Source organism: Lathyrus oleraceus, chromosome 5, assembly GCF_024323335.1.
Source record: "Lathyrus oleraceus cultivar Zhongwan6 chromosome 5, CAAS_Psat_ZW6_1.0, whole genome shotgun sequence".
Taxonomy (NCBI): Eukaryota; Viridiplantae; Streptophyta; class Magnoliopsida; order Fabales; family Fabaceae; genus Lathyrus; species Lathyrus oleraceus.
In genome coordinates, this window is record NC_066583.1 from 328,239,050 (window position 1) to 328,253,174 (window position 14,125).

At 38.2% G+C, this 14,125-nt stretch overlaps 2 protein-coding genes across 2 annotated transcripts; both read right to left on the reverse strand.

The window, feature by feature from the left end:
- Positions 1 to 12,332: 12,332 nt before the first annotated feature.
- LOC127080458 (uncharacterized) lies at positions 12,333 to 13,028 on the reverse strand. Its single transcript, XM_051020777.1, has one exon. The coding sequence runs from the start codon at positions 13,026 to 13,028 to the stop codon at positions 12,333 to 12,335; it is 696 nt and encodes a 231-aa protein (XP_050876734.1).
- Positions 13,029 to 13,150: 122 nt separating this feature from the next.
- Positions 13,151 to 13,846, reverse strand: LOC127080459 (uncharacterized). The gene has a single exon (XM_051020778.1). The coding sequence runs from the start codon at positions 13,844 to 13,846 to the stop codon at positions 13,151 to 13,153; it is 696 nt and encodes a 231-aa protein (XP_050876735.1).
- Between the last annotated feature and the right edge of the window lie 279 nt (positions 13,847 to 14,125).

Genomic DNA, 14,125 nt, shown 5'->3' on the forward strand with positions numbered 1-14,125 from the left:
TATCCTTGATATGTTCACTTTAATCAGTGATGGATATTCTCCTTCTTTGTGGTCTTTTTCCCAGTAACCGGTAGTTGTAAATCCTATTTCAATTTTTCCCATCAGGTTATTCTTACCCAGTAACTGGTATTGAATACACCTCATGATTGCCCCCAGCGAGTCATCCTTGATATGTTTACCCTAATCGGTAATGGATGTCCTCCCTGTCAGAATTGTGTTATCTCCTTACCCAGTAACCGATAGTGGATAATATACTTCTGTTACTCCTGTGTTTAAGATCATTTCTTCCCCAGTTGAGTTTGAGTGTGTATTTCCTCAGTGAAATCTCATTTCCCTGCTTGGTTTGAGTGTTTCAGCTCTGTTTCGATCTACCCGTTTCCCCTGCAGATGTCAGTTCTTCCCCGGATGAGTCCTCCCATAGATTTATTTTTGTGGAATCCCTCGAATCCCCCAGCAGTTTTAAAGTCATAGCTTGGCCTACGCACAACCTTTTCCCCCTCAGAGTCTCTGTCTCCCTAGTGAGTCTTCCTTACGGAATGTGTTGCACTCCTGCGAACTTTTGGTCTCTCCAGATTCTTTTCCATTGTGGCAACATTTTCCCCACAGAGATTATTTTAACATTCATATCATATGCATCATGATCTCTCTTAGGGACCAAAATTTGTTTCTATATGTTGTTATTTAAGCCCATTCTACTGAGTCGATGCGAAGATTTTAACCTTCATCTCCTCAGCTAGAATGTCCTTAAATAGGGGCAGCTGTAAGACCCCAATTTTGACCGTAAGATCCCTCATGTTATTCTCATCATATGCATTAGCATTGGGATCACACCTTGGCATCCTCCTTATGCCTCATTCATTGGGTTTGCATTGGGAGAGATCACCAAGCACATTTGATTGTATCATACTTATTTTTTTCTTTATTTACTAACCAAAATACCAAAAATATGTCATTATATAGTTTAACTCTTTTGTAGGTAGTGTGTATGCTCACCTTTAATCTATCAGGCTCATATTTAGGATTTAAGACCCTCATTGGAAGGAACTCAATCAAGATTGGTCTACATTGGCTCTAAGTATCATATATGGATCCCCATGACCTTCACATGTTTTTTTATCAAGAAATCATCAAGAGTTTGGAGTTTGTTTGCCTTGGAAACCCTAATTCATCTGGGTATCTTGTGTGACTTCTTCAACAAGTTTCTTCACCAATTAATCAAATATTTCAAGGGATACTTCACATTTCATCATCTTATGCATATATGATCCTCCATGAGTCACAAAAGTCAAGATAATATCAAGCTAGCAAGTAAGTTCATGGTGGTTGACTAGAGGAAGTCAACTGATCAAAACTGGGATTCCCTACACCCTATCTCCAACATTGTTTGTCATATGAAAATGTTTTCAAGATAAAAGTTACTCCAAATGACATTCCAAACAACTTTCATGTTGAGTTCAAGAGCTAGTTTTGCTTGGAAAGTCATTTTGTATGGTAAAAGATTATAGGTCATTTTGTCTAAACCCTAATTTGGAGGTCAACTTCCCAAGACCATAACTTGCTCAATTTTTATGTGATGAAATCCATTCAAGTTTTATGATCAAATTCAAGATGTCTACTTCAAATTTGATGTTTGGAGCAAGTGCAAATTCAACATACAAATACATGTGATAAAAGGAAACATTATAGGTCCTTTTTGGCCAATACCATTGAACAAGTGATTTTCCTCAACTTCAAAAATTCATAACTCCTTCATGATAAATCCAAATGAGGTCAACTTCGAGAAGTCACTCTTTTCATTTGAATTCCATTGAAAAAGTTATCCAAGGTGGAAGAAGTTAACATATGGCTTGGTACTTAGAATTTTTTGGATATGTTTGATTTTTCAAACTTCCACCTTAAAATTCAAACATGAAATTTGTTCCTCTTGATCTAACCTTTCCAAAAAGTCTAAATTCATCTCATTTGGACAAAGTACGAATGACTTGCGTATGGCTTAAAGTTGAAGGGCCATTTGGAAGATTTGAAGTTCCATTTTTCATACACCATTGCATGGCCCTTCCACATGATTTCGGCATTGCTTACACATAATTTTGGACCTAAGTGCATCATTTGATGGGCCTATCACACGCCCATGCAAGCATGCAAGTGATATTTCCAACTTTGGCAAAAAATGGAAGTGTGCAATTATCAATATCCTTGGCTATAAATAGAAGCTCCATTGCTAAAAAATGGGGACCCTAGCGTGCAAGCTTTGAATCAGCAACCCTAAACCCTCACATTCAAAGGATAATCTTGAAGATTTTCTTTGAAAATCGAGTTTGAATCTCACTGTTTTTGAGATTGAAACTCCAATAGTCCTTCCTTCTCTTTGATCCATTTCCACTCCATCAAGCATCTGAAGCAAGGTCAAGCATAATTGAGAGCAAGATCGTGCCAATCTGAAGCTACATTGAAGGTGATTTTTAGAACTTTTCATCTCTCCGATTCTCATTCTATTCTCAATTATTCTTGTTAATTTTTGGTTGTCTGAAGTCCTACCAATATAGGCAACAAGATTGAGTTTCTTAGAGTTCAAATAAAAGCAACTCAGATCATGATCCTCAAAATTCAACTCTATGTATCTTCCTATATACTTGGAGTTAGACAAAATTGAGGCCAGATTCGAGCTCCTGGGCATTTTTTTCTTTAAATTCATGTCCTCCTTTTTCATTTTGGTGATGGTTGAAAGTGGACCAGTTCGGTGAGGTCCACCGGAAAAGAAGACCGAAGCTCTGCCTCCGGCGATGTGTTGGCACGCTTCAGAACCACATGATCCATTCAAAATGTTTTAATCCTGAGCGTTGGTTTTGAATACCATGCGTGCAGCGCGCTTGACTTGGTGTATAGTGGAATGCACGTTGTGGACCATTTGATCTGCCACCTCAATTAATTAGGGAGATCAGATGGTCCACGTATTTTTGATTTTCTGATTTTTCAATTTAATTTATTTATTTTCATTCATTCATATTAATTTTAATATTGATCCAAAAAATATGGGACTTTCACCAAAAATTCTCAAATATTTTCCTCTTTCATTTTTTGAATTAAAATTATTTTTTAGGATCAATATTAATATTTTTCATGATTTAATTGTTTTTGTACATATTTTTAATTGTTTAAAAATACTTTTAAGTTTCCAAAAATTATGAATTTTTTTTCTCCAAGGTCCTTTGACCTTGTTTGACCTATGATAAATCTCTCGGCCATTTATTTGGTGTTTTGAAGAGGTTTTAGGTTTTTGATCAACCATAATTTAATTTAATGCATTTTTAATTGATTTTTGATTGTTTAATTGTGAATAAATTGTGTTGAACCATTTTTATTGACTTGTTGAGTTTGACTATTGTTGTTGGGCCTTGGTCAAGGTTGATTTGACTTTGTTGGATTAAAATCATTGAATTTAGGGGATTGATGAAATGTACATTTCATCTCTCAAAATGAATGAATGATTTTAATTTGATAAAAGTCCTCCCATGACCAATTTGTGTTTGTCTCATTTCCCCTCCCTCTTCATCTTCAAACCTATTATATCTCACCCATTTCATTGGCTTATGATATCTCTATATCCTAAGGCTAATTAGTTCATAAACCAATATAAGTATGGATGAGATTAAGTTCATCCTTTTTCCATTTTCTTTTTGTGTGTGGTATGTTTTAGGAATATGGTTCATCATACCATATCTTTAACATGCATTAACACCAAAATTTTATTACCCGACCTCAGATACTTGTGAATTCTACATAAGTTCAATTACGATTGCTTAACATAACACTAAATTTTGACCCAAAAGCATAGCATTCTAGTAAGTGAGATTGTAAGTCTCCCCCCTTTCATGGTAATTTATGGAAACTTTGCCTTTTCCCTTCCCTTGGAAGATGTCTTGGTTCAAGGATCCATGCTTGTGAATAGAGGGCTGAGTGATCTCCAAAGAATGACTTAAACAATTGAAAAGCAAAAACAATACTAACTTCTAATCAACTAACATTTGACTAACTTTTAATTTCAAGCCATTTACTTTTATGTACTTTAAATTCAAATCTTTTATCATTTGCCATTATTCATACCATTTAACTTGTTTATTTTAATGTCATTTTTACTTTTCTCACTTGAGCCATATATTGTGGTTGTATATACTTGTTTGTGTATTTTGTTTGTGTTTGTGGTCTTTTGACCTTAATGTATATAATAACAACAAAAACTCTAAAAAGATTTGTGTGGACTGTTGGATTTGATTTGAGACTTGTACTTAGAATTAGGCAACATTCCCTATGTAAAAGGACTTGGACAATGCCAACTTTTTTGAAACCAAGTGTTTGTGAATTGAACTTCCATATGATGCAAGTGTTGAGATCTATTTGAGTTCATCTGCTACATGGTCTTAATGAAGATGTTACTTTGAACCTGTGTCTAATGCCTTATTTTGAGCCATTCAAGGAGTATGTCATTTGATGCATGGGAGCTTAAGAAGAAGACTATGGAGTTGCTATCTTGGAAGTGGTTATCTTTATTTGATGCCTTGCTCTTCATCTTGCTATGTGTGTATTGATATTGCTTGATTCGAAAGTCCAAGGGAAAATTGAGTTTCTATATGACATTCTTGTCTATTGGATTGCATCTCATTCGTCAGATCTTTTCAACTCTTAACTTTTAAATTTTTGCTTAGGATTAGTCTCTTCATCTCCTCCCATTTCTTAAATTTTAAATCTCTCCCTCTTTTCAAAATCTTCTTTGCTTGTGATTTCTAAACTTAGATCTATTGCAAATTAGAAACTTTGGCCTTATGCCATTGCATTTTCAAACTCTTTTTCTTAATGAAATTTGTAAATGAATTTAATCATACTTGACTTAAATTTTCAAAAAACAAAAAAAAAAAGAACCAACACTCATTCAAACTCTTTTTGGCCTTTTGTGCCTCTTTCAAACTTAATTTTTTGTTAAATGCAATTCACTCACTTTGAAATTGTTACCACGAACTACGAGGTTTTGATCCCTCATTTTTATGTTGGTACGTAGACACAAGTCTGAAGGTCTTGTCAAACACAAAAATATAATTAATGAGTTCTTTTCTCATCACTACACTTTATTTATTGCAAACATCTTTTTATGCCAAAACACATGTACACACAAAAAAAGGGCTCCCTAGGAGTACCTAGGACACTTTGGGTGCTAACACCTTCCCTCAGTGTAACCAACCCCCTTACCTATAATCTCTGGCATTTTATTAGTTTTGATTTGAAAAATTCTTATCTTTTGGTTTTGTTAGTACTTTTCCCTTTTCCCTTGGAAACAATAAAAGCGCGATGGCGACTCTGGTTTTATTGAATTTAAGTTTATCCATAACTTAATGGTCATGAATTTACCACTACACCTATGAGTTAGGCCCATGGACCATTTCGGGCTTCCTGCACCCCTCATGTTACTTTGTGTTGCACCCAGATCTGGGCCTTATCTAGATTTAGGACTTGTTTTTTTTATTTGTTATCTTTTCTATTTCCCATTGTTTATATATATATACATATATATATATATATATATATATATATATATATATATATATATATATATATATATATATATATATCTAGAATTTTATTAGTTTTAATTTGAAAACTTCTTATCTTTGGGTTTTGTTCGTACTTTTCCCTTTTCCCTTGGAAACAATAAAAGCGCGGTGGAGACTCTGGTTTTATTGACGTTAAGTTTATCCATAGCTTAATGGTCATGAATTTACCGCTACACCCCTGAGTTGGGCCCATGGACCATTTCGGGCTTCCTGCACCCCCATGTTACTTTGTGTTGCGCCCAGATCTGGGCCTTATCTAAATTTAGGCCTTGTTTTTTTTTATTTGTTATCTTTTCTATTTCCCATTGTTTATATATATATATATATATATATATATATATATATATATATATATATATATATATATCTGGAATTTTATTAGTTTTGATTTGAAAACTTCTTATCTTTGGATTTTGTTCGTACTTTTCGCTTTGCCCTTGCAAACAATAAAAGCGCGATGGCGACTCTGGTTTTATTGACGTTAAGCTTATCCATAGCTTAATGGTCATGAATTTACCGCTACACCCCTGAGTTGGGCCAATGGACCATTTCGGGCTTCCTGTCCCCCCATGTTACTTTGTGTCGCGTCCAGATCTGGGCCTTATCTAGATTTAGGCCTTGTTTTTTTTTATTTGTTATCTTTTCTCTCTCTCTCTCTCTCTCTCTCTCTCTCTCTCTCTCTCTCTCTCTCTATATATATATATATATATATATATATATATAATATATATATATATATTATATATATATATATATATATATATATATATATAAACATTAGTGTTATAAAATAATAATGATGTTTTATTATCATATATTTATTAATTTTTTAATACATTATTTATTAACTTAAGATTAATTTAATTTATAGAATTTATTTGATTTATCATTTTGTATATGTTTGATTAAATTAATTTATGCAATTTCTAGCTTTAAATAAACTATGTTTCAAGTTATATTTTCATAATGACCTTCATTCCTTGATTACCCTAAGCATTACGTTTCCATTAAATTATTAAAAATCAATTTATTCTCGATTCAATATCAAGTCTATTTCAATACCTTTGTAAGTCGATCGCTTTTAGCATCGTCATCAACCTCATACAGCTTACTCTTGGGCTTTCTTACAATGAGGCTTATTCAGTTTTAATAAATTAATTATATAGTTAATTCACCCAATCTACCCTTAGTTCATCCGTAAACGGAAATTCAAACCTCTATCCAACATCGAATATTTTCATTCAAATTAAATTAAAATACTTAATCACGATTAACCACCATTTCATTAGGGATGAAAAGGGGGATGGTTTTGAGCCTTCAAATCCTATCCTCAACTGTTTGAATATGATTTCCCTTACTCAGTCAGTCAAACAATTGTCATTTCTCTTAAACCTTTTAAACTGATTAAATCAAATCATTTTCATAAGAAACTAAACAAAAAGGGATATGGTCTAGAGCCTTCGATTCCTCTCCTGAAATGCTTGGATATGAGTTCTATTACTTAATCATTCTTACATTTGTCGATTATCCAAAATACATCAACCATACATAAATATATTTTCCTAATCACGTAGATGAAAAAAAAGTGGTCTAGAGCCTTCTATTCCCTTTCCTGATTATTTGGATACGACTTGCCTTACTCGACCATTCGAGTATTCATCATCCATTCAAAACACCTTAACTATTATCAAATCCTTTTACAATTAAGGATGAAAAGGGAGATCGTCTAGAGCCTTCGATTCCTCTCTTTGATTATTAGGATACGAGTTGCCTTACTCGACTATCTGAGTAATCGTCATCCAACAAAATATCTTAACACATCAAATCTTTATTTTTCTCTCCCCTGTGCGATTGAAACCAATCAAACTAAACATTCAATATATTAATCCGACTTTTCACCCCTATGTGATAAAAACTCTCTTCAAAAAGAACAATGTTTAATCCCTTCTAATGCACATAACAGACTAGTGAGCCTCCTCCAAGAGTAGACAAGCCAACATTTAGCCTTTAGAACGTGATCTAAATCGTTGTTCATTAAAAGACACTAATAAACCGTAGTTTCCTGAACTATGAATGCTCTGATTTCCTTATTGCACCATAAGGATACGTAGGCACAATATTACAATATATTGGCGAGCAAACTAATAAAAAACCTCCCTTTTTACCTTTTTGAGGTTTCCATTCATCTTTACTTTCAATTTTTTATTCACTCAAAGAAAACAAGTAATATTTAGCTAACATTCAAATCACAAATTCAACTAGAAGTTTCTCATTGAGTACAACGAACGTGAGGGGTGCTAATACCTTCCCTTTGCATAATCGACTCCCGAACTCGAATATGGTTGTGACGACCATTATACTATTTTAAAGGTTTCATCGATATTTTCCTATTCCTTCATTGGGATAAATAAAGTTCGATGGCGTAATGGCCTGTTGATTAGATGATTAATGTCTGACAATGAATATAGATTAGTGAAGGTGTTGTTTTGCGTAACAATCTCTAGCCTTGCTGTATGAGGTTTACTTGCAGGACCGACTAAGGAGTCCCGGACTTAGTGTTTTGGGTGTATGGCTATTTGGTACACAATGTTTCTGACTGGTTGAAAGGGTGTAAATGAGACTCTTGATGAGTCAGGGAAGTAATAAAGGTAAAATGAAAAATAGAAACGATAAAGCGAGACAAGACAAAAGATAAACTTTGCAAAGATTAAATGACTTGTAATTGTAACGTGGAGGCAAAATACATTGTTTGTGAGGAGAGTAACTTTTTTCTCGTAAACGCTTTGGTACTTCAAGCTTTACTCCTACTCTAAATGTTCAAATTTCCACCTTTGAGTTCTCACCTAACATTGGCTTAAATACTAGTTCAAAATAACCGTCGGGAGGTTATAAATCCCTCTTGAGGCGCCACGTGTCGGTCCACTTCCCTCATTTTGGCGCATAACTACCCACGACCTTTTTACGTTCCCATGTTCCCATTTTCTATTCAGAACCTTTCGACTTCGACCCCAGCTTGTATGTGTCGATCGACAGCCTTGTCCACCATTCTGTCGAGGAGCTTCCGACATACCCCTGGTCGAAATTGGCTTTTCCCTTAGCCGAAATTTTCTAGCTAACAAATTTCCCCCTGAAAAGGTTGGCTTCGACATGAGTGAATCGATCGAGAAGCTGACCTTTTGGCGTTCTATATTTCGGCTAGCTGTCTTGTTAGTACTCATGACTTAATACGTAATGATGACTTTTTTTGGCTGCGCAATTTCCAAGACACTTAACCATCATTAGAAAACATCCCTAGGTCACGGGATATCAACCGAACCCCACTAACTCTTCTGTTTCCTCCCTATCCAGCCACTTATCAATCAATTACTGCTCGGCTGTTTAACTCACTTGACTTATAAATAGAATTTTCTCCTTCTTTACCTGTTCTTCTGATTCCATATTTGTGTATCCTCTTGCTTTAAACCTTAAGCATCCTTATGCATTGCACTTTCTTACACAACATTTCCGAAAAACCTCAAAACTCCGCTTCATTTCCCCAATGGCTTCCTCAACTCTCGCGAAAGACAACGTCTCTCATGGTACTGGCCATAACCCTATCGCCTTCAAGCTTACTGCTAAAGAAGGGATGAAATGTATTCCTCAACCTTCACCATTTGATGAAGGCACTCTCAAGAACTGGCAAAAACAGTTGGTGATCCCATTCGTGGTGGACAAAAAACAGTTGGCTTTCCACGGTCCCCTTGCTGATGCTCAATTTTCCTCAACAAAGGTCGCACCCTTCTTTCCTGGGTATAAACCCGCTATGCATCCTGCCTTCGACAGATCTATCGCCCTTGATGTTAGATTCATTGAGGCAAAAGCTAGAGTTTTTCGCTCCATGCCCATTCCTGGCAATAAGGAGTACTTAGCCTGGCTCAACAAGGTCCAACGCAAGCGTCAAGACCAGTGGAGGAGTGATGGGATTTTCGACCTTATTCAGGTCTCGAGGTACGCTCATCGCGTTAACCCCTGCATGTTAATGGCGTCCCTTTACTTTTGGGAAGGTTCGACCAACACCTTCCAACTACAATGTGGGATAGTGACACCCACACTCTTCGACGTGGCGGCAATTACCAGCCTCTCACCCTTGGGAGAGACTTTCGACCCCTCTTTCGACCGAGAATACCTTCACATTTGGTCGGGCCAGCCTCCAGAATTATATCGAAGACCATCACAATAAAAGCACCGTCAAAGTATCTGACGAAGAGTACATAGGTTTCCTTACCCTATGGCTCTCCTATTATGTCTTTTGTCCCGGGTTCCTGCAGATAGTCAAGAGCTATATCTCCCTGGCGATCTAGATACATGAGGGTCGACAAATATTGTTGGGCAAACTTCTGCTGGCATCTCTGTACCAGGCCCTGGGGCTGGCAACCCTGAAGCTGAAACTCCTTGCCAACACCCCTAAATCTCTGAACTTGTCGGGTCCTCTGTGGCTCCTACAACATTGGCTAAACGCTACCTTTAAGTATCAACTAGGATACACCACTTTTGAGTGTCATATGCAACTGAACAAAGACCGACCCATCGAAGGGGCCAGATTGGCTCTGACAACCTGTCAGGAAACTCCAAACACCAACATATTCATGAAATATATGAACATGTTAATTGAAGAGGACAAGTTAGCTCCATGCATGATGTCGTTTGCTGACAGGAATTTTGGCCCTAAATGGTTCAAGGATCCCTTTCCTGGTAGCTCCCATTAAAATGCAGCACAGTCGAACGCTATATGGATGGCTTTTTTAACTCCAACCTTGTTTTCCTACAGGATTGAACCAGGGTCGAAGGGATTCGGCTTCATGATCCACCAACCGAATCTTGTGGCTCGTCAACTTGGCCTACGAGATGGTCCCAAGGTCCCTGGTATCTCAGGATACCGACATCGTTTGCTGTGGTCGACCGTTATCAGCAGATGACCACATGGCCTGTCTTCGTTTCTGTCGATCCAACAACAGCTATGAACTTCCAGTTTTTCGATTTCAACAGTCTTTCCAGACAACCACTGAGTTTGATAACTGGTGGAACTCTTACTATAACTGCACCTTTTTCAGCGACCAGTTCCTTCAGAACATGGTCGATGCACTCTCCACCCTCGCCGGTGACATACAGCCTCCGCCTCCATCCGTCATTACTCCCGACCCAAAAATCCAAAAGCCTATTATCGATGAAGCCCCTAAAAAGGTACCTATACACTGAGTTAATTTTATTTATTTGGTGTTCTTCCAATCTGACGGTTTTTGCTATTAGGATCGAAAGAGGGTTGCTGAACCGCCTTTGGCAAAACCTCTGAAAAAGCAACGGGTGCCTTCGACCCCTCCTCCACCGGTATGACCCATTTTTCTTGTGAACCAGTTTTCTGCTAAGACTTTTTTTAACCACCTCTTTATATGTCTCCATATTTAGGTGTTTGAAGAGGCACCTGCGGTGGACGATGAAGACTTAGAAGGGAATGCACACTCCCATATTTTCTCTCCGTCGAAAGCTCCACCCAAGACTCCATCCACTCCTACGCGGCGGAAGAAGGCTTCGACCCAAAAAACTCCGACCAAGGTGGTTCCTAAGGCTTCCCCGACAATCTAAAAAGACGTCGAAAAGGTTCTAACCCCCCGGGATTCAGAAAGAACTCCTACTGCTTTACCTCCTATCAATCTCCAGGTACTTGCTCACACTTCTCTCCCCATACATGGGTTTCTTTTTGCTTTATGATCTAACACTTGTATCTTTTTAGGGACCAGTGGGCTCCCCGATTGAGGTCGAAGCCGAAGTCAGGGATTCGATTGAACATCCCTCCACTGATGTTGCCTTAAGCTCACAACAACAAGTTGAGTTTCAACATGATTCATATGCGACCTTTCAACCTCCTGCCTCTCTGCCACCTCCAGACGCGAACGTGGCTAATGAAAATGCGTCGACCCACCTTCCGACTCCGGACGAAATAAGTATAATCAAACACCGGAGTCCTGTAGAGGCCCTAAGAAAACTGCAACAAATTCGTCGGTTGTCGACTGATGCACCACCTCCATCAACTATTGTCGGTGATTCGTCAGGGTTCCATGCCGAGGTTGTCTTCATCCTTCAGCAGCTGAAGGCGTCACTCTGTGAAGATGGATTTCTAGATGCTCTTTGAAAACATGGGGAGGTCGCTTGTGACATCTTCAAATTTCTCGACTCTCTGGCCCTTCGTGACCTTCCAGCCTCAATGGTGAAGAATTTATCGAGTTCGAGATTTCTTTACTCAGTTTACCAAGGACTTGAACCTCTGACAAAATGTTGACTTCCAAATAAACATGAAACTTAACAAGGCGAAGATCGAATGGGATTAAAGTGAGGCTTGTGAACGGGAGCTTGATAAGTTCGAACAAAAGAAAGAAGAACACCTCCATCAGTGGGAAGTCTTCGATCAGCAAATCTCTGATTACCAAGCTCAAATCGTGGGGCTTCACAAGAAGATTGCCGAAGTAGAAGCGCAGAAGGCTTCTCTAGAGATGGTTGAAGGTATCCCTGAGCAGGAGGCAATCGACAGTAAGGTCATGAGGGGAATATCTCATGGGGAGAGAGCCCTCAAAATTGAAGCCGATATCAAGTGTCTAGGTTCCCCATTTAAATCTTTCTTCAATTTTTTGTAGGTCTGTCGACCATATTTGTAATGTCCTCCTGGGATAATTTCTCAAAAATCAATGAAACTTATGTTTAGATTTGTATTTTCTGTAGCATAGGTTTATATTTCTTCAAATATTTTCCATTTAGTCTTAATACCCTTTGATCCCCACCAACTTCTTCGATTTCATACGCATTGTTACTGTATGTCCGAGTTACTCGAAATGGTCCTTCCCACTTTGGTGACCACTTACCTAGGGTTCGATCTCGATGATCCATAGGCAAAATTACTTTCCGAACGTAATCATTCTCAACAAAGGTTTTTCCCTTTATTTTTCTATTGTATACCTTGGCTACGCATTCCTTTTTCCGGATCAACATCTCGACCGCAGCCAACCTTTCTTCGTCTAAATCAGCCAACTCGTCGAACATCATGTTCCAGTATTGCTCTGACTGAAGATCATTCTGATGCTGAATTATGACAGACTGTAAGCATATCTTCGCCAGCAATATGGTGTCGTGAACAAATGTTAGTCGAAATGGCGTCGAATACGTCGCCTCTTTGGGGGACGTTCGACATGCCCATAGAATTTGGTCCAAAGTCTTGTGATAATTCTTTGGATTTTTACAAACGTGCTTCTTAATCAGACTTATTATTACTTTGTTGGCTGCTTCTACTTGGCCATTTGCTTGTGCATAGTAGGGTGTAGAGGTAACCAGTCTGAAACCTGTCTCGTCGGCAAATTCCTGCATCTTTTGTCCCACGAATACTGACCCTTGATTCGTCATAATGGTCTCTAGGATACCAAACCTATACACGATATGTCTTTGAATGAACTCGATCACTGCCTCTTGGTCCACCTTTACCAGAGGGATAACTTCAATCCATTTGGTGAAGTAGTCTATCCCGATTAGGATAAACTTTTGTTGCTTCTACGAAGCCGGTCGAATTTCTCCAATGATATCAAAAGCCCCTCTCCTAAAAGGCCATGGTTTGATAATAGCATGCAACTCACTTGCCGGCATATGTTGGATACCGTGTTCCATTGACATTCCTGACATCCTTTAGCAAACTCGATGCAATCTTTCAACATGTTGGGCCAGTAAACCCCTTGTCGGAACATCAACCATTTCATCTTATGGCCTGCCTGGTGGGCGCCACAGGCCCCACTGTGTACTTTGTAAATGGCTAAATACGCTTCGGTATCTCCCAGGCATTTGAGTAGTAACCCTTCTGGTGTCTTCTTTAGAAATTCGTTGCCTGGCCACACATAGCTCAAAGCCCTATATTTGGTTTTTCTGACAGTACTTCCGACTGGATTCTCCAAGTAGTCGATGATTGGCTTTCTCCAATCTGTCGGTAATGAACTATTGATAGAAAAAACTTCATGTTCCCATGCCTCTTCGACTCCACAGGTTTCTTGACACTCTTCATTGGTCTCCCCACTACGACTAACGTTCTTGTCAAGGACGTCTTCTGTTGGGGGCATGCTTGACACCATATTTTCTCGAACCTCGATCATATCTTGTAACTTCGACTTAGACATCTTATACCCCGAAGCGACTTGGGCCAGCTCGTTGGCCTCTTGGTTCTCACTTCTGGGCATATGTCTTATGTTCGCGACTTCGAAGTGTTCTAGTAACCGCGTTGCAGTCACAAAATATTTCAGCAGACTCCCCTTGATGCAGTTATATTCACGTGTGACTTGCTTTATTATCAACTCCGAGTCTCCCCTCACTTTGATTCAACTGGCTCCCAACTCTTTCAAAAGCTGAAGGTCGACTATTAAGGCCTCGTATTCGGCTTCGTTGTTGGAACACTTATCATTGATCAGGTACTTAAACTTTATCAGACCTATATGAGGGTATAATATCAAAACACTAAC

Bases quoted from the DNA above. Each gene is read 5' to 3' on its own strand.
- LOC127080458 (XM_051020777.1), bottom strand. From the start codon at position 13,028: ATGACGAATCAAGGGTCAGTATTCGTGGGACAAAAGATGCAGGAATTT.
- LOC127080459 (XM_051020778.1), bottom strand. From the start codon at position 13,846: ATGCCCAGAAGTGAGAACCAAGAGGCCAACGAGCTGGCCCAAGTCGCT.